General features: G+C 50.5%; 2 protein-coding genes and 2 long non-coding RNA genes across 6 annotated transcripts in view; 2 read left to right on the forward strand and 2 right to left on the reverse strand.

Annotated features, from left to right (window-relative positions):
• Positions 1–2,124, reverse strand: part of LOC127611426 (uncharacterized) — a 63,027-nt gene extending 60,903 nt beyond the window's left edge. Inside the window, exon 1 of the long non-coding RNA XR_007965318.1 lies at positions 1,972–2,124. This is a non-coding gene — a long non-coding RNA (uncharacterized LOC127611426). The remainder of the gene's footprint in view (positions 1–1,971) is intronic.
• slc39a10 (solute carrier family 39 member 10) overlaps positions 1–13,820 on the forward strand; it is an 81,084-nt gene extending 67,264 nt beyond the window's left edge. For 2 of the 3 annotated variants that reach the window (XM_052081920.1, XM_052081921.1), the window contains exons 5-11: positions 8,501–8,676; positions 8,763–8,927; positions 9,536–9,644; positions 9,735–9,989; positions 10,127–10,207; positions 12,184–12,374; positions 12,468–13,820. In XM_052081920.1, the coding sequence (XP_051937880.1) occupies positions 8,501–8,676; positions 8,763–8,927; positions 9,536–9,644; positions 9,735–9,989; positions 10,127–10,207; positions 12,184–12,374; positions 12,468–12,620 (1,130 nt within the window). In that variant the 3' untranslated portion in view covers positions 12,621–13,820. Of the gene's footprint in view, positions 1–2,791; positions 3,724–4,566; positions 4,745–8,500; positions 8,677–8,762; positions 8,928–9,535; positions 9,645–9,734; positions 9,990–10,126; positions 10,208–12,183; positions 12,375–12,467 lie in introns of all 3 variants that reach the window. The other variant, XM_052081919.1, reaches the window with a different exon arrangement.
• LOC127611429 (uncharacterized) overlaps positions 1–22,050 on the forward strand; it is a 159,658-nt gene that overhangs the window by 73,328 nt on the left and 64,280 nt on the right. The gene's annotated exons all lie outside the window — the stretch shown is intronic.
• The window catches only part of dnah7 (dynein, axonemal, heavy chain 7), a 45,537-nt gene continuing 39,628 nt past the window's right edge, over positions 16,142–22,050 (reverse strand). Inside the window, exons 60-66 of the mRNA XM_052081897.1 lie at positions 21,602–21,787; positions 21,229–21,366; positions 18,795–19,025; positions 18,508–18,660; positions 18,201–18,378; positions 17,351–17,454; positions 16,142–16,607 (exon numbers count right to left, since the gene is read on the reverse strand). Coding sequence (XP_051937857.1) covers positions 16,401–16,607; positions 17,351–17,454; positions 18,201–18,378; positions 18,508–18,660; positions 18,795–19,025; positions 21,229–21,366; positions 21,602–21,787 — 1,197 coding nt within the window. The 3' untranslated portion in view covers positions 16,142–16,400. The remainder of the gene's footprint in view (positions 16,608–17,350; positions 17,455–18,200; positions 18,379–18,507; positions 18,661–18,794; positions 19,026–21,228; positions 21,367–21,601; positions 21,788–22,050) is intronic.

Genomic DNA, 22,050 nt, shown 5'->3' on the forward strand with positions numbered 1-22,050 from the left:
CAGGACACTTTTAAATATGTAAAAAAAAAAAACATTCAGTTGCCTCATGGGGGGGGGGGGGCGGATTTTAAATTGGAACATGAGGAGTTGTTTTCATGTATTTACCTTGAAAGAAAAAAAAAGGGACTTGAAACAGAGCCTCGAGTCTTCCTTTGACTAATGGACGTTGTACAAAGGTTGCTTTGTTCAGTTGGGTGGCAGGTTATATGATTTTTTTTTTTTTCTGATTGAAATTCAGCAAATGATCATCTACGGGTTCATTGGGAAGGCGCCCCCCCGTCAGTTAGCGTCCCGCGGCCACGAGACGAGGCGTCTTTTTCTCCGTTGGCTTATGGTCGCGTCTCCCGAATAAACCACAGAAAAAGCGCATTGGTCCTGCTCAATTTGAAGAAATGCGAGAGGTCACTCCTCAAAAACGGACCATTCTTGACATGTTTCATTTAACAGCATTTTTTTTCTCCCCTCTCCCCCCCCCCCCCCTTTTTTCTAGAATACAGTTTTCAGAAGTGCTGGAAACCCGCAGAATCCGAAGTGGAGGGTCTCAAGCAGGAGGGAGCATATTCACGTGAGTCATCCAAACTCGTCATTATTGACGTACGACAAATCTCATTTCCAACCGCCTCTCCGAGTTTTTTTTTTTTTTTTTAATCGAGTCGCTTGTTCTCCCCGTGCCTGCGTGGGTTTTCCGCGGGTACTCCGCCGTTCTCCCACAGTCCAAAAACATGCCTGGCGGGCTCACGGGGGACTGCAAATTGTAATTGCGCGCGCGAATGGTTGTCGTGTGCCCAACCGATTGGCTGGCGACCGGTTCAGGGTGTCCCCCGCCTACTGTGTGATGACATCTGGGATAGGCTCAGGCATGCCCGCGAGCCTCCTGAGGATAAACCGGATCAGTTTATGGATTGATGACTGATTGAGCAGTATTCAATTGGCCACTTCCAGAGCCACAAAAAGAATCAGAGAGCAGCTTTGCGGCTTTTGTTTCGGTGTTCCCTCCCCAAAGTCGAGGCGGCCGCTGTCAACAAGAGAACACAGTCGGCGCTCTGTGTCTTAGTGGGGAGGGGGGGGGGGTGCTCTCCAAACAGGGCCTTGCCTTTACCCGATCCTATCAGCGCTCGGGTTCATAGGTCACCGGCGTCTTGTGTTTATAAACACCGCCGACAGCCGTGAAATACGTTTCTCGCCACGCTTGACGCCGAAACTTTGGTCGGCGCGCCGTCGCTCCCGAGTTCACGCCTCTCATTCAACGCCCCCGAAAGGGTAAGTAGATCCTTTGCGCACTTTGATTTGAGAATGGGCAACTCGGAGAATGGAAAGAATGTGTCGGGGGTGGGGGGCAAAAGCATGTGGTTGCATTCGGAAATGTGAAATTTTCACAAATTAAAATTGCCATCCTTTTGTTTTTGGGTTTTTTTGGGGGGGCGGGGCAAAAGTTGCATTCAGGAATGTGAAATTTTCACAAATATTTCACCAATAGTCAGCTGAGAAAGTCTTGATGGAGTTGGTTGATGGAAAACTGCCTTATCAGATACAGTATCTGTCAGATGAATGACCCCCCCCCCACCCTTGTAGATTAGGCATGTTGAAGGGTTGCGGGGGTCGGGGGGGGGGGTGTCTACAATTGCTATCACTGCCTAAAATTCTTGTTCATGGTATGTGTCGCCATATCAACATAAAAAAATAGTCTGCAAGTATATCTGGATGGGATATTAAAATGAGAATTAAAGATTTCCTTTTTAAAAAGCAAAAAGTGGAAGATTTGGTCTTCTTTCTGCCTATTTGACTTCAAATTTTGCCTTTTTGGTGAAAATGTGACGCTTTAAAATTCAGCACTCTTCGTCACTCGTCTGGAGATATTTATCCATTCGTCTTTTATCGGAGAAACGCGCACCCAAAACCTTCTTTTTCGGAATCAGTGCTCATTTACGAAAGTGCCGCGTCTTTGATCAGTTCGAGGTTACGTAAGCTTACCTTAATCTGTCCCTTTTAAGGCCGTCTCGAAATTTTCATTTGCATTTGACCGTGAAATAAACACTTTCAACTCGCCGCCGAAGCGGACGACGAGCTAACGCTCATGGCTAGCATCCGTTCATTGCCGCGCCGATGGCACTTCGCTCAGAGAGCAGAGACGTAGCCACCGATACTCATTTTTGAGGTACTTTTACTTCTGAACTAAATTGAAATTTGATTTCGAAAAAAAATATTTTGCCCAAATATGTCCAAATAATCGATTTTACACGTCTCGTTGCGATATTTTTGCTCCCAGTTCCTCATATGAATTTTGAATTTGAAGCTCGCGGCACGGGCCGCTCTCAATTTGGTCATCTTCGATGGTGTGTAAACGTGACGTAGAAGCGGCAACCTGCGTTTGACCGTCTCGCCTTTGCCGCGTGCCGGGGGGGGGGCCGTGCTCATCTGACATCCGATTGAGTCCTCAACCCCACTGCTAGCATTCTTGGCCCCGCGTGCCCCTCAGGCTTCACTGGAGACCTTATGAGGATCATTTGACTCCGGTGATATTGCGGCTTCGGGCTATTTTTTGTGGGGGGGTCAGCAGGGGGGTGGCTGAGCAATTTGTTGCTCAATTCTCCAAGACCGTATTGTGTTCCGGAAGGCTTGTCTTGTTTATTAGATGTGTAATTCTCAGCGCAATGTAGACGCTTTTAGAATATTGCGTTCAGAAGCGATGTGGCGCCGCGTGATGATTTGCAACCAAAAACTTTGGCGACCGAAGCGAGGAAAAAAAACGGCGTGTTTTGAGCTTTGTTTTTTCTTTTTTTTTCTTGTACAGGGGACCAGAGGTTGGGCACAATGCGAGTCCACGTGCACACCAGGTTTTGTTTGTTGTGCCTGCTCACCTTCCTATTCCATCAATCCAGCCACTGTCACGGTGACGGCCACCGGCAGCAGCATCACGGTCATCGCCACGCCGGCCACGCCCACAACGACCTGCAGCTTTCCGAGGCTCCCTATGTGACGAGGGCCTCCCCGCCTGCCGAGTCGGCACTCCCCGACGGCGTGCCTTTAGAGGAAGAGCAGCGGTTTTACATCCAGCAGTTGTTCGGGCGCTACGGCCGGAAGGACCGGCTTGATTTCCAAGGCTTTCAGAGCATGCTGGTCAGCCTGGGTCTCGGCGAGGTCAAAGTGGTCGACGTGGCCCACGATGACCTCGGGCACGACCACGTCGCTCACCTCGACATCCTGGACGTGCAGGAGGGCCTCCATTCGCACGGCAAAGCCCACGGCGGCGGGCAGACGCACGACAGCCCCAGCGCCCCCCATCCGCAGGCGGAGCGCGACCCCGCGCGGTGCGACCAGAGCGCCGCCTCCGCCACGCCTCCCGGCGCGTCGGGAGAGCGCTCCCATAAACATCATGGCGATCACGATCATAACCACGACCATACGCACGGCACGGAGCACGGTCACCATCACCATCACGCCGAAGACGACGGCGGCCGTCATTCCGAACGCGCTCTGATGGGCCGCGAGCGTTCGTCTTCCGCCCCGGTGGACCTGCGGTCTTCTCCCGCCCCCGCAAACGCTAAATCCAAGAGGCCAAGGAAGCCGGGGAGGGTCCGAGGGCAAAACAAAACCCTCTCATCTACCGCGGCGCTGTCCGAAAACCACGACCACAGAAACGGAGGCGGCCGCGGCCATTCTCATAAAAACAAGCGAGAAGCGAGCTCTGCGCATGACAGTGGCTTGCCTCACCAGCATGAGGAGGTAGAGCCTCTAAATACCGTCGCGGGTCAAAGACACCTTGATACCGTGTCTGAGCCCCGAAAAACAAACAAACAAGCTAGCAAACAAACTAAAGCCATCATGAACTGCCAGGCATTTGTCACTCAGAGTAGCAGATCCATATGGGTGACGCTAATGGTAGATGCTAGAAGCTAATGCTAATTGTCGAAAAACAACAACACCAACTGTAGCTAGCTCTGCTTGACTTTTTGCTTTGACGTGATCGTGTTAGAGACTGGAAAGAAAAGTGGCAGATCTTGACGCGGTGTAGCCGCCACGTCACAGGCGGACAACATAATTTTTAACCTTTATTTGTCCCGCACTGGGGAAATTTACGGCTTCCCGCAGCAAGAATGTGCTGAAGAATGTGAACGGGCAAAAATGATGTCACTTTTGCCCGTTCAAGTAGAGATTTTTCTACAGGCTAACTGGCTATCTCGTGTATGGTCAAGCTAGTAGCATATTTTGGGATGCTGTGGGAACACATTTCATAGAGCACAAAAAAAAGTGAACACGCTAGAAGAGTTAATGTTTTTTTTTTATTTTTTTGTTAACACATTAGCATGAGCCCCATGACTGTTTTGACGCTTGCCCGTGGCCGCTATACGATTCGGCTAGCAAGAGCTTGCTTCAAACTGCCGAATGACCGATTAGCATGTGGAGTATTTTTGATAAATCTTGTTTGATCAAATCAGAGAATGACAAGATCTTCCAATATCCTGTTGAATGTTGTGGGGGGGTTATGTTTGATTTCAGACTCGAGGCGGGTGGGCAGCGCCAACCTGAAAAGTACATTTTCCACATCTCCCTTCTGTCCTCTCCCAGTGTTTGAACCTGACCCAGCTCCTCCACCACTACGGGCTGAGTCCCGATTCGCTCATCTCCCCGAGCCACTTCACCTACCTGTGCCCGGCGCTGCTGTACCAGATCGACAGCCGGCTCTGCATCCGCCATTACCACCAGAAGGACGTCGAACAGGAAGCCTTGGACAATGTCAGTTCTGGTAAGTGCGAAGCGCGTCATCCATCCGCCTCACACCGGGGGGGGGGACGTGTCATTTCAATAACGCCAAGATCAGCCGAAAGCGTTCCAGCTGAAGTCTCGCGCCGCAAGAGCTAGCAGACAGCGTAACGTGCTCTTGTGTTTGGAGTGCACTCGCTCTTGAATAAGAAGGCCAGGAGGAGTCAACTCTCATAAGGCACTCGAAAGGGGGTTCAGGTTTTGTCAACTTGACCGAGCAGGTATTTTGTTCTCTCAATTCACAAGAGGTTTTAGTCATATTTTATTTATTTCTGGGGCGGGGGAGGAGGGGGGGGATCGTCCCTCATGTGATTTCGTCACTCATGTAAATGCTCTCGGGCACGGAGGCCAAGATACGAGCGCAGTGATCGCATCAAGTCTTTGCGTGTTGAGGCAGAAGGCAAATTTGGATTTCATCTTCTCATGGGGACTCATTGGTGGTCTTGAGTGATTAAATTAAGTTTCTTTTTTTTCCTCCCCCCCAGACAATGCTCTGTTTTTTTGGGGGGGGGGGGGTGACGAGAAAAACTTTGACCTAGCTGACCGTTGCGTTGCTGCTGTGACTGCTTCCTTGTGACGCAGCTGACCGAGCGAGCGGGCTGGGAAAACCTTCCAAAAAAGGCCGGATGGATGAAATGCATGAATGAAATGTGGCTAAGCACACCATGCCGTGATTTTGCTGCTCAAGAGGTTTCGAGAAACCGCCAGCAGATGCTCGCCAGAATGAACAAAACTTTTTGTTCGTGAGCAAAATGGCTTTGGAGAGTCATGATTTGCTTATTTATGGCTGGAAATGTAACCGTTTATTGGTGGCAGACTATTCCGGAGCATTGCAACCCGTATTTATTTTTATTTTTTACAGATGAGCTTCTAATAGCGCCGAACGGTCGTGAACAGCCGTGACAGTCCGAGGAGTGTTTTACTCCCCGATGGCTTTTTTTATATAAACTCCAGAGAGGAAGCCCGACAGAATGCAGATGAGATGTTGTTGTTTTGAGTTAATTAGTTACAGGACATGGAACAAAGTTCGTCAAACCATAAAGTTTGCTGAAAATTTGAAAAGAACGGCCCAGTCACCGTTTGTGATGACAAAACAAATGCGCGCCGATTCCGATAACCGATTAATCCACCCCCCCCCCCCCCCCCAAAAAAAATCTACAGTGAATTAAAAACCCGATGCTAATGACAGCAGAGATGTGAATTGGAAGACGCAGAATATAAGCAGCAGAAGGAGGGAAGTTCCTGGCAAAACCTAATGATACCCTTTAATGTTGACTCCCCCCCCCCCCCCCCCCTTCTATTATTTTCGTTGCCATGAAGCGCTGACTAATCGGAACCAAACTAAAAACCGGAGGCGACTTTCTCAGATGTCAAAACTCCCGCGCTAGCCTTCTCATTCATCTTGCGTTTGAGGGAATACCAGCCAAGTTGCGAAACGCACCCCTTTTTAGCTCTCTCAGGGGAGGGGGCGGCGACCATTTTGCCAGTTGCTGTCGGCTGAAAATGACATCACAGTTGTGGGGCTCAACTGTGATGTCATTTTCAGTCGACAGCAAGTAGCAAAATGGCCGCCGCCACTTACCCTTTCCTTGAGATGGACAAATTTGGGCGGCCAAACGCACCCCTTTTTAGCTCTCTCAGGGGGGGGGGGCCATTTTGCCACTTGCTGTCGGCTGAAAATGACATCACAATTGTGGGGCTCAACTGTGACGTCATTTTCAGTCGACAGCAAGTAGCAAAATGGCCGCCCCCACTACCTTTCCTTGAGATGGACAAATTTGGGCGGCCGCTATGACTTAACTTCCCCCAAACGCAATATAAAATGGCAAATCTGTCTCATGCAAAGGCGGAATATGTCTCCCCCTTCGCATGCTGACTGGGGAGGGGGTTGGGGGGGGGGCGTCTGGTGAAGGAAAAAGTCATCGTTGCTACTCAGTCGGGTCTTTTCAGCAACACGTGTCGGGACTTTTTAGCGTCGTTCTCGGAGACCGTGGGACGGCCCCCCCCCCCCGTGGCAGGTGACATTCAGCGCTTTGTGTGCAGACTGCAAATGGGCGGCGCCCCCCACGGGGGCGGGGGGGGGGGTTATTTATATGTTAATTGGGTGTTAGCTAGGGTTGCGATCAGAATTTGAATTTCCTTGTGGGAGGAGCTAATAATGTCCGCGTGGCTCTTTTCACTTGAGTCCATTCCCGTCTCTTTTTCTTTTTTTTTTTTTACGATAAAAAGCCAAATGCGCCCGCGGCAGCCCCCCCGCGTCACCGTCCCCCAAAATGGAAACGTTAACAAGGAAGACGGCATGAAGGAGTGGAAAAGGGCAAGGCCAGCTCCTCGTTAGTGACAAAAAACCGGAGGCGCGGGACGCTGCGGCAAGATTCATCCATAGGCATTAGCGCGCGCCGCCTGGGCTTTCTTCCGTTTACCTCCTGCCGGCATCAGGGGGGGGGGGGGGGGCTGGGGAAATGTGCGCTTGTCTTCTCCGTGCTTCCGGAAAAGAGAAAGGCTCTTTTTTTTTTTTTTTTTTTGCACTGTGCCAATTAGGAGCGCTTAAGTGACACCTCGCACGATTTTTCCTGAGATGAGGCTCACGGGAAGGTCACGGTGAGATGTGGACCGCCCCCCCCCCCACCCCCACCCCTGCGCTCTGGCTGGATCTGACTTTGAGGACAAGCGCAACTTGTGTTTGTGTTGCCACAAACAAGACAAGCTAAAGGCCTCGAAACCGCACGCTGCTTTGAAGAGGCCAATGTTAGCTGATGTTAGCCACTTGATCCGCTTCAGTGGCAAGTCCATAGCAGCCATTTCACCCCCCCCCCCCCCAAAAAAAATAATCAACAAACAGGAAGAGTCCACCGGTGCTCAAGGATAACGTATCTTATCTTATCTTATGTTTTGACATGGAGCTAAAAATGACTCGGGGGGGGGGGGGGGGGGATAGCGGGAATGAGGCTAATGAGGTCCTTCCTCAACAAAGGTACCCCCCCACCCCCAAAAGGCAACTTTTTTCCCTACGGCCGCTTAACGAGACGGTGACGGCTTGATTCCGTCCCTCTCAGGACCACTCGGTTGGAGGCGTGTGAGACGCATCGTCTGCTCACGCACGTCCCCGCTCGGGGTCCCTTCGACAAGGGGAGGCGGCGCCGTTTTTTGCCGCTACGAGTCATTTCTCCGCCTCGGGCGAGGCGATGACTTTTGAGAGATGGATCCTTGAACGCGAGGCAGCGGAATCCATCTGGCGAAGCTTCGTCAAACTCCGAGGCGGCGCGATAACCAACCGCAGACGATCAAGATGCGGCGGAGGTGTTGGAAGGGGCTGGCGTGCCGCGGAAGTCGCTTGATCAGAAACCGGAGCGCGTTTGGACGCTCGGCGATGAGCAGAGCGCATGGGAAGTCCTTCCAGGCGGGGGGTGTCCGAGCTTGAAGACTCAGAGCACATGAAGCCTTTTGTCCTCCGTGACCAAAAAGTCATCAACTTTTTCGCGTTGGCCTCGCGCTGTTTTGACAGATTAAAGGAGAGCGTCGCTTTTTTTTTTTAATATCACGCCGCTCCGCCTCGCGACTTCCATCGACAAAATAAATCATCAAGTGGGATTCTGCTGAAATGTGCTTTGAAAGTTTCTTGCTTTGGGCTTTTCGTGTCATCGCAAGGTTTGGTGGATTGAAAAGCCCCCTTGGTAGATTTTCCCCCATGAGGGGGGGGTTGTTCCAAATGACGTTTGTTGATTTGTGTCTTCTCCAGTGTGGACGTGGGTGTGGGGCTTTGTGTCCATCACCATCATCAGCCTGCTGTCCCTGCTGGGGGTGATCTTGGTGCCCATCCTCAATCAGTCCTGCTTCAAGTTCCTGCTCACCTTCCTGGTGGCGCTGGCCGTGGGCACCCTCAGCGGCGATGCCCTCCTTCACCTGCTGCCTCATGTGAGTTCGAGGGGGGGGGGGGGGGGCGTCCGCTCGGTCTCCCGTTCGCCAAGCGTTTTTTTTTTTTTTTTGCTTTCCGTCGACAGGCTCAAGGGCAGCACGACCACGAGGGCGGCGACGCCGGCGGCGGCGGCGATCTGGCCAGCGACTTTGATGGCGTGTGGAAGGGCCTGACGGCGCTGGCCGGCATTTACCTCCTCTTCATTTTCGAGCATTGCATCGGCATGTTCAAGCACTACAAGGATCAAAGGGTGAGACAAAGCGCCACCGGGTCTCAGACTCGCCCCCCCCACCCCCCCAACCCATTTCTGTACTTTCTGCTCCATGTCAAAATATAGTCCCAATATTCATTCATTCATTCATTCATTCATCTTCCGAGCCGCTTGATCCTCACTAGGGTCGCGGGGGGTGCTGGAGCCTATCCCAGCTGTCTTCGGGCAGTAGGCGGGGGACACCCTGAATCGGTTCCCAGCCAATCGCAGGGCACACAGAAATGAACAACCATTCGCACTCACACTCACACCTAGGGACAATTTAGAGTGTTCAATCAGCCTGCCACGCATGTTTTTGGAATGTGGGAGGAAACCGGAGCACCCGGAGAAAACCCACGCAGGCCCGGGGAGAACATGCAAACTCCACACAGGGAGGCCGGAGCTGGAATCGAACCCGGTACCTCTGCACTGTGAAGCCCACGTGCTAACCACTGGACTACCGGGCCGCTAGTCCCAGTATATATGAATATAATATAGAACCAAGTCTTTTTTTATTGTTACCAGACCCCCCCCCAACCCCCCCTTTACATCTCCTAAAGTGCTAATGTGTGATTTATGAATGAATTGTCCACGTTTCTTCCCGTAAGGCTGCCAAAAAAGCAAGCCAAGAGGTCAAGATTGGCCGCAAGTTGTCCGACCACAAATTAAAGCGCCGCTCGGATGCCGAATGGGTGCACTTGAAGGCGCTCGGCGACGGTGAGTAGCGGCCCGCCGCGGCTTTGCCCCCCCCCCCCCCCCCCCCGCTTCTGACATCCCCCCCCCCCCCCCCCCCCCCATCACGTTTAGATCCCGACGGCGAACACGACGACGCGCAAGTCGCCGAGTCGCGGACGCCCGACGAGCCCCCCGCCGACGAGACGGCGGCGAAAGCGGCGGACGGCCACAAGGCGGCGCAGGGCGGGCGCGTCCGCGGCCACGCCCACTCCCACGGCGGCAACTGCCACTCGGATCAGGAGATGAAGGACGCCGGAATCGCCAGCATCGCCTGGATGGTCATCATGGGCGACGGCATGCACAACTTCAGCGACGGACTGGCCATCGGTAGCGCTCGCTCTTCCCATCGTGCCGACCCCCGTTTCGCCTTTTGGGGGCTCCGCGAACGACAACAACTTTCTTTTGTGTCTCGTTGCTTCCCCCCCTCCCCCCGGAGTCAAACGTGAACACTTGTCCTTTTTCAGGCGCGGCGTTCAGCGCAAACCTCACAGGAGGCATCAGTACTTCCGTGGCCGTTTTCTGCCATGAACTACCTCATGAACTCGGTAAGTGCCGCGCGCCGAGACCGCCCGTGAAATCCCCCCCCCCGCCCCCCCCCCCCCCCACAAAAAAAAGTGAGTCCTCTCTGGCAGCAAAGTGAAGCCTTGTGCTTGTTGTTCATGACGGCGCCAATCAAAAACGACATTGTTTTCGCAATGCGCCATTTTCCCTCTGTGGCAGTGAGGAATTTTAAGGGGGGGGGGGGGGGGTTCAAGCTGTGCTTTGTTTGGACGGAGACGTTAAGAAGGGGAACAGGCACGCGACATGAGTCAGAATGCCAGCGAAGCGAAAGGCACACTTGAGACGTACTGTAGGTGCCATCAATGTGGTGCTAATTGGCCCACCGGGTTCAATAAAAGGCGAGGCGCAAGTGTCACATTTTGCCTTTAGCCCGCAAAGACCCCCCCACATTGAGCCCCACGCCAGCGTAGTCGACCATGACCGAGGTTCGGCCTCTCAACTGAGCACGCGTCATCACTTTATGCACAGGGCATGAAAAGGATGGCATGAATCCAGATGTGGCATACAAGTTGGACCCCCCCCCCCCCCCAATTCCTCCTCCTCCCTCTATAAAATGAATCCGGTCCCACGCCTGTCAGGCAGCGCCGGCGCAGCCGTACAAAAGCAAAAGGCGTGGCCGAATGGCAGCCGGGAGGCAAAGGGCGCCAATGACGAGGGGGGGCTTCTTCGACCACCCAGGGCGAAGCTCATTAGCGGCGAAGGCTTCTTTTTAATTGCGCGGCAGGCGTGCGGAGGAGTCGGCAAGCGAGGGGGGGGGGGGGCGGGAAAAAGGGCGAGCGAGAGTTCACTAGGCGTTTTGATTGACGGCTGACAGCGGCGGGCTCATTTATTCACGCTGGTGATTAGCAAGGGGAAAGAGGCCACTTGTCACACGTGCGCCAGGGGGGGGTGGGGGGGGCAAATGTAGGCTGGCGCGCCAGCCACAAGTACCGTTGAGACCCGACGTGCGTAATCATGAGCGCGTTAGACGAGACGTGTGGGGGCATTTTGGGGGAGGAGTCGCCGCCTCCACTTGGACCTCCTTTTGATGAGCTCGCCCGAGGTCATGTGACTTTGCGCGAGCGTCTTTCGCTCCTACTTTGGATGACGTGAGCGGCACGGCGCCCCCTTAAGGCGCGCTCCCAACGCGGCGTCGGCAAGCGCTACCATTCGTTCAAGACGCTTTGAAAAAGTCTCGCGCGTTGACATTTTTCATGAGACGTGACAAGATGGCGGCGAGGCCTCGCTAATAGCAAAGCGGCGGCGTCCAGCAAATCCCGTTTGCCGAGGATCTTCGTTCTGCTGACGAGCGGCTCGTTAGCGGAAGCCGCGGAGCCTCTTCACTTGATCCGCCTTTATTTGTCCCCCCCCCCCCGGCCCCCCCACTTTTAAAAGCTAACAGATGGCAACCGTCTCGTTATTGCTTAAAGTGTACCGTGAAATCATCTGCGCGGCTTTTCTTTTCCAAGACTTCAAATTCAGTTGACAATGACACTCATGTGTTTTATGTACATTCAACAACTTTTTTTTGAGGGGGGGGGGGCATTCAATTACTTGGCAGTTTATGATGCAATGGCATTGTTATGCGCACCCGCAGAAATGAAAGTTTTATGTTTAGGAAAATAAAACGGCCGTGTGTGTGTGTGTGTGTGTGTGTGTGTGTGTGTGTGTGTGTGTGTGTGTGTGTGTGTTTTTGTATGACTATTCTTGTGAGGACCACTGTGATTATAAGACCAACGTAGTGAGGACATTTTTGACAAGTGAGGACATTTAGGCCAGTCCTCACAAGTTTTTCATTCTAAAGTGTGTGTGTGTGTGTGTGTGTGTGTGTGTTTTTGTATGACTATTCTTGTGAGGACCACTGTGATTATAAGACCAACGTAGTGAGGACATTTTTGACAAGTGAGGACATTTAGGCCAGTCCTCACAAGTTTTTCATTCTAAAGTGTGTGTGTCTGTGTGTGTGTGTGCGAGCATTCAGGTGACTTTGCGGTGCTGCTGAAAGCGGGCATGTCGGTGAAGCAGGCCATCGTGTACAACGTGCTGTCGGCGCTCATGGCCTACGTGGGCATGCTGATCGGCACCGCCGTGGGCCAGTACACGCACAACGTCACCAGCTGGATCTTCGCCATCACAGCCGGAATGTTCCTCTACGTGGCTCTGGTGGATATGGTAAGAAGGCGGCACCGCTGATGTTCGCCGGGGAGACTTGGGACAAGTGTACAAGACGTCTAAATTGCTAATTGCCGCCCTGCTTGTTGGCAGTTGCCCGAGTTGCTCCACGGCGACAGCGAGGTGCACAAGCGCTGCCAGCTGGGCCACTTTCTGCTGCAGAACTTGGGACTGCTGACCGGGTTCGGCATCATGCTGCTCATCGCCATCTTCGAGGACCGCATTGTCTTTGACTTTGGCTTTTAAAGCGACGCCAATGAAGCGGGGGGGGTGAAGAGTGGAGCTTTTCAGTATTCTTCTTGCTCGTCGCCGCATTTCGTGAGCTCAATGTCATTTGTCGTATTTACAGCGTCCAAAACGGGCAAGAGCAGATCTTGCCCGTTTTGGGGGCTCGGGCATGGCTGAAAGCTCAACAATTTGTGCCCCGTGCATGTTATCCGGGTGAAAATCTACTGTATGTATTTCAGAGGCCTTGCTCGCTAGCGCACCCTGGAAGCGAGATGGAAATTGCCGTGGACTCGAAATCACAGAAGACGATAGAAAAAATGTTTGAAGCGTGCCTGAAATTAAATAGGAAGTCGGCCATTCCAGTTGGAAGCAACCGACTTGGCAATTTGCCCCCAAAGCAAATTCAATGTTTGTGTGAGAAAATGGCCGCCGTCCATGTTTGTTTGAGTGAGCAATGACGTGAGAATGGCAAACCGCAGATGTTGCTCACTCGGACCTGTTGTCCTTTTTTAGTTGCATCGAGTTGATTTCCGTTTACACCAAGCGGTACTTTTGGCGTAGTTTGGGTTAACATTTTGAAGCTAAAATCTGCAAAACACCGTAAGCATGCCCCGTTAAGTGATTCTCCGTTGGGAGGGGGAGGGGCAACAGCGTCCAATCTTGACGAGTCCTTCCGTAGAACCGCAGTGGCCGATGACGCTTCCTCATCTGTCATCACCTTCCTTTCCGTCGACATTCCATTGCCGGTTCTGCTGCTCTCGGGCTAAGCTACATCGGTTAGTTCAGCTGCTAGAATATTTTGTGTGTGCGTGCGTGCATGCGCACGACCATTTTAAGCTGTCACCGTGTGACATCTTTTTTTTTGGGTCACTCCAACCGTAGCATGAGCAGCAACGAGTGTGTACATTTCTGTGTCAACTGATAATTTTGGAGTGCCGAGATCCGATAAGGACGAACCTCCAATTAGTTTTGCGACAAAAATCTAACAAAAGACAAAAAAAAAGGGCGGGTTTCTTTCACAAGACATGATTGTAATTTTCCGTTCTGTCAAATGTGTTGTCTCTCTGTCGTCGTGCCTGCTGTATGCAGTGGGTTCAGCTGTCTTGTGTGGCAAATCGAAGTTTTCAGTGTGCCGAATTATTTCCATTGGGAAAGCCAAGCGCACGTGTGGCTCGTTTGTTCAAAACCACCTGTGAACATGTGCTCTCATGTTGTCCCCCCCCCCCAAAAAAAAGACAAAATAAAAAGATTTCTCAATGATATTATGTCATCGTTCTTCAAACTGAAACGCCTAAAAAAAGATGTTATAAAGTGGACTGTAGTTGAAGCAAAAAAAAAAATGTACAAAGGCATTTAGCCGAAAAAAACGACCATGTATAGTAAGGCGTTTTTTGATGAAAAAAACGACCATGTATATTAAGGCGTTTTTAAACGAAACAAACGATCATGTATAGTAAGGCGTTTTTAGCTGAAAAAAACGACCATGTATAGTAAGGCGTTTTTAGACGAAAAAAAACGGCCATGTATAGTAAGGCGTTTTTAGACGAAAAAACCCACCATGAATAGTAAGGCGTTTTTTGATGAAAAAAAAAACGACCATGTATAGTAAGGCGTTTTTAGACGAAAAAAACGACCATGTATAGTAAGGCGTTTTTAAACGAAAAAAACGACCATGTATAGTAAGGCGTTTTTTGATGAAAAAAAACGACCATGTATAGTAAGGCGTTTTTAGACGAAAAAAACGACCATGTACAGTAAGGTGTTTTTAGATGAAAAAAAAACGACCATGTATGGTAAGGCGTTTTTGGATGAAAAAAAGACCATGTACAGTAAGGTGTTTTTAGACGAAAAAAAAACGACCATGTATAGTAAGGCGTTTTTAGCCGAAAAAAAAGACCATGGATAGTAAGGCGTTTTTAGCCGAAAAAAACGACCATGGATAGTAAGGCGTTTTTAGCCGAAAAAAACGGCCATGTATAGTAAGGCGTTTTTAGCCGAAAAAAACGGCCATGTATAGTAAGATGTTTTTCGGCGAAAAAAACGACCATGTATAGTAAGGCGTTTTTAGACGAAAAAAACGACCGTGTATAGTAAGCCGTTTTTTGATGAAAAAAAGGACCATGTATAGTAAGGCGTTTTTAGCCGAAAAAAAAGACCATGGATAGTAAGGCGTTTTTAGCCGAAAAAAACGACCATGGATAGTAAGGCGTTTTTAGCCGAAAAAAACGGCCATGTATAGTAAGGCGTTTTTAGCCGAAAAAAAACGGCCATGTATAGTAAGATGTTTTTCGGCGAAAAAAACGACCATGTATAGTAAGGCGTTTTTAGACGAAAAAAACGACCGTGTATAGTAAGCCGTTTTTTGAAAAAAAGGACCATGTATAGTAAGGCGTTTTTAGACGAAAAAAACGGCCATGTATAGTAAGGCGTTTTTTGATGAAAAAAAACGACCATGTATAGTAAGGCGTTTTTAGACGAAAAAAACGACCATGTACAGTAAGGTGTTTTTAGATGAAAAAAAAACGACCATGTATGGTAAGGCGTTTTTGGATGAAAAAAAGACCATGTACAGTAAGGTGTTTTTAGACGAAAAAAAAAACGACCATGTATAGTAAGGCGTTTTTAGCCGAAAAAAAAGACCATGGATAGTAAGGCGTTTTTAGCCGAAAAAAACGACCATGGATAGTAAGGCGTTTTTAGCCGAAAAAAACGGCCATGTATAGTAAGGCGTTTTTAGCCGAAAAAAACGGCCATGTATAGTAAGATGTTTTTCGGCGAAAAAAAGGACCATGTATAGTAAGGCGTTTTTAGACGAAAAAAACGACCGTGTATAGTAAGCCGTTTTTTGATGAAAAAAAGGACCATGTATAGTAAGGCGTTTTTCGGCGAAAAAAACGACCATGTATAGTAAGGCGTTTTTAGACGAAAAAAACGACCGTGTATAGTAAGCCGTTTTTTGATGAAAAAAAGGACCATGTATAGTAAGGCGTTTTTCGGCGAAAAAAACGACCATGTATAGTAAGGCGTTTTTAGACGAAAAAAACGACCGTGTATAGTAAGCCGTTTTTTGATGAAAAAAAGGACCATGTATAGTAAGGCGTTTTTAGCCGAAAAAAACGACGCCTTACTATACACGGTCTTTTTTTTCGGGTAAAAACGCCCTACTATACATGGTCGTTTTTTTCGCTGAAAAACGCCTTACTATACATGGCCGTTTTTTTCGGCTAAAAACGCCTTACTATACTTGGTCGTTTTTTTCGTCCAAAAACGCCTTTCTATACATGGTCGTTTTTTTTCGGTCTGCCAAAAGCTACAAAACAGCGAGTCACATCGAGCAAAAATCCGCGATGCACTGAAGCCGCGGTAAACGAACCGTGAACTAGCGAGGGATCACTGTATTTTAAAAATGAAGAGGTGGCCCTGTGGTTCGCGCATTGGCGTCACAGTGCGTCTTTCCAGTGTGAAGTTTGCATATGTCGATAGTCGCCCAAAGGCAACCGGCATCCGTTCCAACACGCCAGCGATCCTCCTGAGGGGAAACCGGATCGGCGAATGGATAGATTCAGAATTGAGTCATCTTGTCAAGGATTTTTCAAATGAATGGGTGACTCGCAGACACGTTTTTTTTTTCCCCTTCCGGGACATATTTTCAAATTACCATCACGTGATTAGGATTCAGTCACCGGTTCGGTCCGACGAATTGCTGCAACTGATGCATTTGCGAACGCCGCAAACCAATCAACAGCGCCATCCCAATCCAGACGACGGCGAAAACATGGGAGCCCTGAACGTTTTTCTTCAGGAGCTGAGCTGACAAAGGAGCGCCACCCCCCGTCTAATCCAGTGCTCGGCGTTCACGTCCGTGTTGAGCGTCATGGCGATGACGTAGTTGGTGGAGTGGCCGGTGGTGGACAGCGTGCCTCGTCGCTCGCTGGTCTTGTAGACGGGCGACAGGTAGCACATCCGTTCGGGAATGTCCAGACGCTTGATGGGCTTCAGCCACATCTGAGGAAAGAAAAATGGCGGCGTGACGATTTCCACAAGAGGAAAACCCAAGGCTTCCTCCCCGATCGAAACTTTCGCCGACGCAAACAGGTGTTGGTCCCTTGACGCTTGTCAACAAGTTTGGCGATGATCAAAAGATCAAGCGGGCCACTCCAAACGACGACGTCGAGAAAAGGCCGAAAACAATCGTCAACGCAAGTCATCGCCATTTGCATTTCAAAGCCGCCTCTGTTGTGGTTCCCGTTCCCCGTGAATAATAAACACGTTTTTAATTATGTCATGTGCATTATTCATTAGCACTCAGGGCCACCACGACGACGTGGAAAAACAATCACGGGAAGAGCTGACGAGTCGCTGCCGGCACTTCAAATCTGCCGTCGACTTCCATTAGCTTCGCGCCTGCTAATTCATCAACGCAAAACGGCGGGGAAGCAGCGGTGGCCATTTCACCACAATCACAAGCTTGCTTCAAGAGGGTGAAGAAGTCTTTTGTTTTGTTTTTTGTCGTGACAATACTTTTTTTGGGGGGGGGGGGGGTCGCTCTGAGTGACGATCAAATTGGCCAATTTGACAGTCATACTGGCCATTTGTCGCAAAAGTTTCTCACGCTCGCGCGATAAACATGTTCACCCATAGTTGTAGTTCCACGGCGGTCCTGAAGGAAGCGCTAATGCAAATAAAACGCATCCCACTGAGCTTGCGGCGGCGGCGGCAGTGATCATCCCGCAGCGTGTATCACTCACCACCGGCATGGTGTCATGCAGCACTTTGGGGTACGACTCGGCCAGAAGTTTGGTCTTCCTGTCCCAGCGGGCGCCATCCAGGAACAGGCCGCGGATGTACACGCCTGAGGGTCAAACATCGAGTTATCGCTCAGGGTAAATGCATGTCGCTCGCCAAGCCAGCCTCTCTGGGTCGAAACAGGCCTGCATGAGGGGGCCATTTATTTGACTGCGCTTGTCGTTGTTGAACTGAGCATCTAAGAACTTGGGTGTTTGTCCGACGTCGTGCGCGCAAGCTAAAGCGACTGCACTTTGTCAACTTAAAAGCTCCCCAACTTTGGTGTCCCGATGAAAGACTCGATAACGGGAAAACTAAAACTAAAACTAAAAAAAAAAAAAAACTTGGCATTGGCCTCCAATGAGGCAAAACCGCATCATGGGAAGACGACATTTAGAGATAATGGCACGTCGGCGCCACGGCATTAGCAACCGAGCGAGCGTTAGCGTGCCGCAGCCCGGCTGGGGGGCCCGACCGAGCACCAGGAAGACGTTGACGGAGCGTCGGCGACGGCCTGCTTCTTTTCTTCTTCTTCTACCCGTTTTCTCTTCAAGAGTCAGGCAGACAATCGTCATGTTTTTTTTTCTATAAATGTATTTTATTTAAAAATGGTCAAATGGATGATTGGAAAAGTAAAATGCAGACCATTTTACTTTTTTTTTTTTTAATGGGGTAATCAGTTTTAATGAGACTATTTCTAAAATATTTCCCAAATAAAATTTATTCTGAAAATAAATAAAAAGTTGATGTAAATGATATATAAGTTTGTTTTTTTTTTTAAATAGGCAAAGCCAAAGGCGATTGCAACCTTACCGTCGTCGGGGGCTCGCTTGTACTTGACGTCATCCAGGACCTCAAAATCGAAGCCCAGCAAGTCGATGGGGACGGTGTGCTTCCTGGCGTAGTTCTGCTGACTGCCTGTCAGGAAGGCCTGCGTGAAGAAGAAGCCCGACACCCAGAAAACCGCCGGGGTGCCCTGATCGAACCATTCCTACAGGGGACAGACAAAACGGCGGGCCGGTGGTCAGAGCGTCTGCCTCGTGGGACCACCCGTTTCTGGGCCGAGCCCCCCCTCCCTACACAAAAAATAATAATCTTGTTGTTGTTGTTGTACGCATACCTGCAAGAACTGTAGTCGCTCCAAGAAGTCGGTGATGTAGCTTCCCAGCGGCTTGAGGCTGGGGTAGGACTTCTTCATCCACATGCCCGGGATTTTACCCTTCAGGATGCTGCTCACCACCTCCTCCAGCTCGGATGACATCACCACCAGGCCCTGCGCGCAAACGCCAGAAAAATGCAAATGCAAATAGCTATCAAGACACCGCCGGCCATCAGAATTGTGAAACCAAAACGACTCCATCACCTCCCTGGTACCGTGTGTGTGTGTGTGTGTCAGGATGCGCGCACCTTGATGGCTTTCTGGAGGTCCACGCAGGAGTCTCGTATGGTGCAGAGCAGATTGTTGAAGCGGCCCATCTCCTGCACCAGCACGGTGTTCATGCTCTCATTGTAGCTGGTGGGGAAGTGCAGCATGACCAGCTCCAGGTCAAAGTCGGCCGGCAGCTTGCTGAGGATGTCGGCGGCCACCTCGAACACCATGTCGTCCGACGACTTGGCGTCGCCGCCCGACGAGCGCGACTGATCAGGGGGGGAGAGAGGCGGAGTCACGCGGGCCCAGATCGGAAAAGACCCCCACCGGACTCTTCTTTGGAAAGCCACCGACCGACTACTTGCTGCCTGCTTTCAACTGTCAAATGAGGGAGGCCTTCATTCTTTGCGTTCATTGGATTCCGGAATTGAATCAACTCGCTAAAAGGTCAACGTGGATGTTTGTGGGGTTCATTTTGCCGGGAACGCTACGTACACCGTATTTCCTTCAACAACGCCGGGGCTGAGCGTGAAAAAAAAAAAGGAAAATGTGAAATTTGGGGGGCGGCCCGGTTGTCCAGTGGTTAGCACGTCGGCTTCACAGTGCAGAGGTACCGGGTTCGATTCCAGCTCCGGCCTCCCTGTGTGGAGTTTGCATGTTCTCCCCGGGCCTGTGTGGGTTTTCTCCGGGTGCTCCGGTTTCCTCCCACATTCCAAAAACATGCATGGCAGGCTGATTGAACACTCTAAATTTTCCCTAGGTGTGAGTGTGAGTGCGAATGGTTGTTCGTCTCTGTGTGCCCTGCGATTGGCTGGCAACCGATTCAGGGTGTCCCCCGCCTACTGCCCGGAGACGGCTGGGATGGGCTCCAGCACCCCCCGCGACCCTAGTGAGGATCAAGCGGTACGGAAGATGAATGAATGAATGAATGAATGAATGAAATTTGGGGGGAAAAAAGTTTGGACTTTGTGCAGCGTGACGCAGAGTCGACGGGCTGAGCTTCGTATTTGCACGTTTCACACGGTTGAGAAATGTGGACTGAAAAATAAAACGAATGCTTGCACGCAATCAAAACATCAAGCTCAAAGCGCGCCGGCGAGGACAAATCTCGCCGAAATGGATTTGATCTGTTTATGCGAATATAAATAGAGAAAGGCAGATGAGCCGAGCTGGAAATCTGACAGAATAAGACATAATCTGACACGGTGAAACTTTTATTTATCCAGCGGCGGTGCGATAATGATGTGGGCTCACGTGACGGGGGGTCTCGGCAACGTCAAAGGCGAGACAAGCCTCTTAAGGAAGAATTCGGATGTACTTTTTGGAGGTCTCTCAACAACCAGCTGAAAAATGCAGTTGCACTTTCCCTTTAATCAATGTTGCAAAGCGTACTTCCGCAGAGCACGCAATCAAATATTGAAGCCTGGCAAGTTAGCATAGAAAAGAGATGTGGGCAGGGGGGGGACCCCTGGGGAACGTTTTTCCTGAAGCTGATTGTGAGTGTGTGAAAATTGCGGGTCAGAGGCACATATCACGGCTACACTGGTCGTCATGCCAGGTTGTTGTTGTTTGGAAGGGGGGGGGGGTTAGCCTTAAATGAAAATATTCACTCTGGGAAGCGAGCATCCTGCAAAATGAACACCCGGGATGCGGGCCAAGCTCGAGCGTAGCGTGCGGGAAGCCGTCCAGGAGCCTGGCTGGCACGCGGCGCACTTGGCGCTAGCAGGCCAAAAGCGCTCGCTCATTTGCATGTTTGCAGGGTCGCAGTTTCACTCGCTCGTGATTTGCGTCATTGAAACGCTTTCATGTTTCAACCCAGCGGGATTTGCTCAAAGTATGAGCCCTGCAATTAGTCCGAAATGGCCGCGCTTCAAAACAAACGGCCGACTTTCCGTTCAAGCTGAGACTTTTTTGGGGCGGCCTAAAATGGAGAAGAATGGGGTTCGGATCTCATCCCCCCCCCTCCCCCCACCTCCAACTTTCAAACAATGAAGCCTGGAATTTGACACAAAATGGCCGCCTTGTCACAAAATGGATGATTTCTCATTCCATTTTGGAGCATGGGGCCATGAGGCTTTTTTTTTTTTGTGCATCCTGTTTTGATGGGCACGCTCACCCCGTTTTGTGCTAATTAGCAAAACTCTTATTTTTTGCTTGCTTTCCAGGGGGCGCTAATGAGCCAAATGCACCCGATTTGCCCAAGATCACCTTTCGCAGAAAGTTTATCAAATGAATGAGAAAATACAGACGATACATAATTGCTTGCGTGATTGATTTCAGCGTCTAATGAATTTCGGAATCATTTTTTTTCGATTTTTCGGTATATGGCCTTCGAACGGGGAAAGCACGGACGCCCCTCGTGTAAGTGGGAGTAACGCTGTGAGGTGAGTCTCGTTACGTGACCCTGTTTAAAGTGCACATTTTCTTCTTTTACTATTAAGTAGCCATCTTGAAAAAAAATAAGCAATGTACCTGCGTTAGCAAGATGCTATCAAACAGCAACTGTGTCTCCGACTGGTCCTTGGTGATGTCGGCGTTGGCGTTCATGCCGAAGATTTCCGGCGAGGGATTGAGGGGCAGCGACTTGGTGTACTCAATGTAACTGTCGTACTTCAAACAACAACAAAAAAAACAGACAAAGATTGCCGGTTGGACAACAAGCGGGATGGCTGACATTTGTTGTAATGACTATGTTAATGTGACGCCATGAATAAAAGATGCGTGCGCAGAGGGGGGGGACCGCCACACTTGAGAAGCAAGCGGCAAATGGAACGTGACACACTTACGCCGCCGCATAGCGTCGGGCGGGCCGGATTGTCGGCGCTCGCGGCGCGGCGCTACTTACGTCTCCTTCCGGTGGCGCAAAATAGATCCCGCTGGGATCGAACTTGTAGTCGGGGTCTTCCACCAGCTTCTGGTCGTAAAAGATGGCCAGGATGGTGCGCAGCGTCCGTCGGTCCCAGTCGTCCGTCACGCGCCCGCCGTAGTTGCACTCGCCCGTCATGTAGCGCAGGGCGTCAAACGGCACTTCCTGGTGGAGCGCACGTGGCTATGATATCGTGCGTGTACTTAAACACCGCTACAGAAGAATATTTTGTGCGACTTGAAAGGTCGGTCGGAATGCTCCGAAGAAAAGAGGAGGTGACCTGGGGTCACAAGGTCAGCGGGCCACTCTAAAACAGCCCCGAAGGCACCGGAAAAAAATCGATGCTGCCTCGAAAGCGAAAAGGAGATGAAATTGCCCAATGATATGCCGCACATATTCTCCTCACAGGCTGTTCTTCATTAAAAATA

This window comes from Hippocampus zosterae, chromosome 12, assembly GCF_025434085.1.
Source record: "Hippocampus zosterae strain Florida chromosome 12, ASM2543408v3, whole genome shotgun sequence".
NCBI lineage: Eukaryota > Metazoa > Chordata > Actinopteri > Syngnathiformes > Syngnathidae > Hippocampus > Hippocampus zosterae.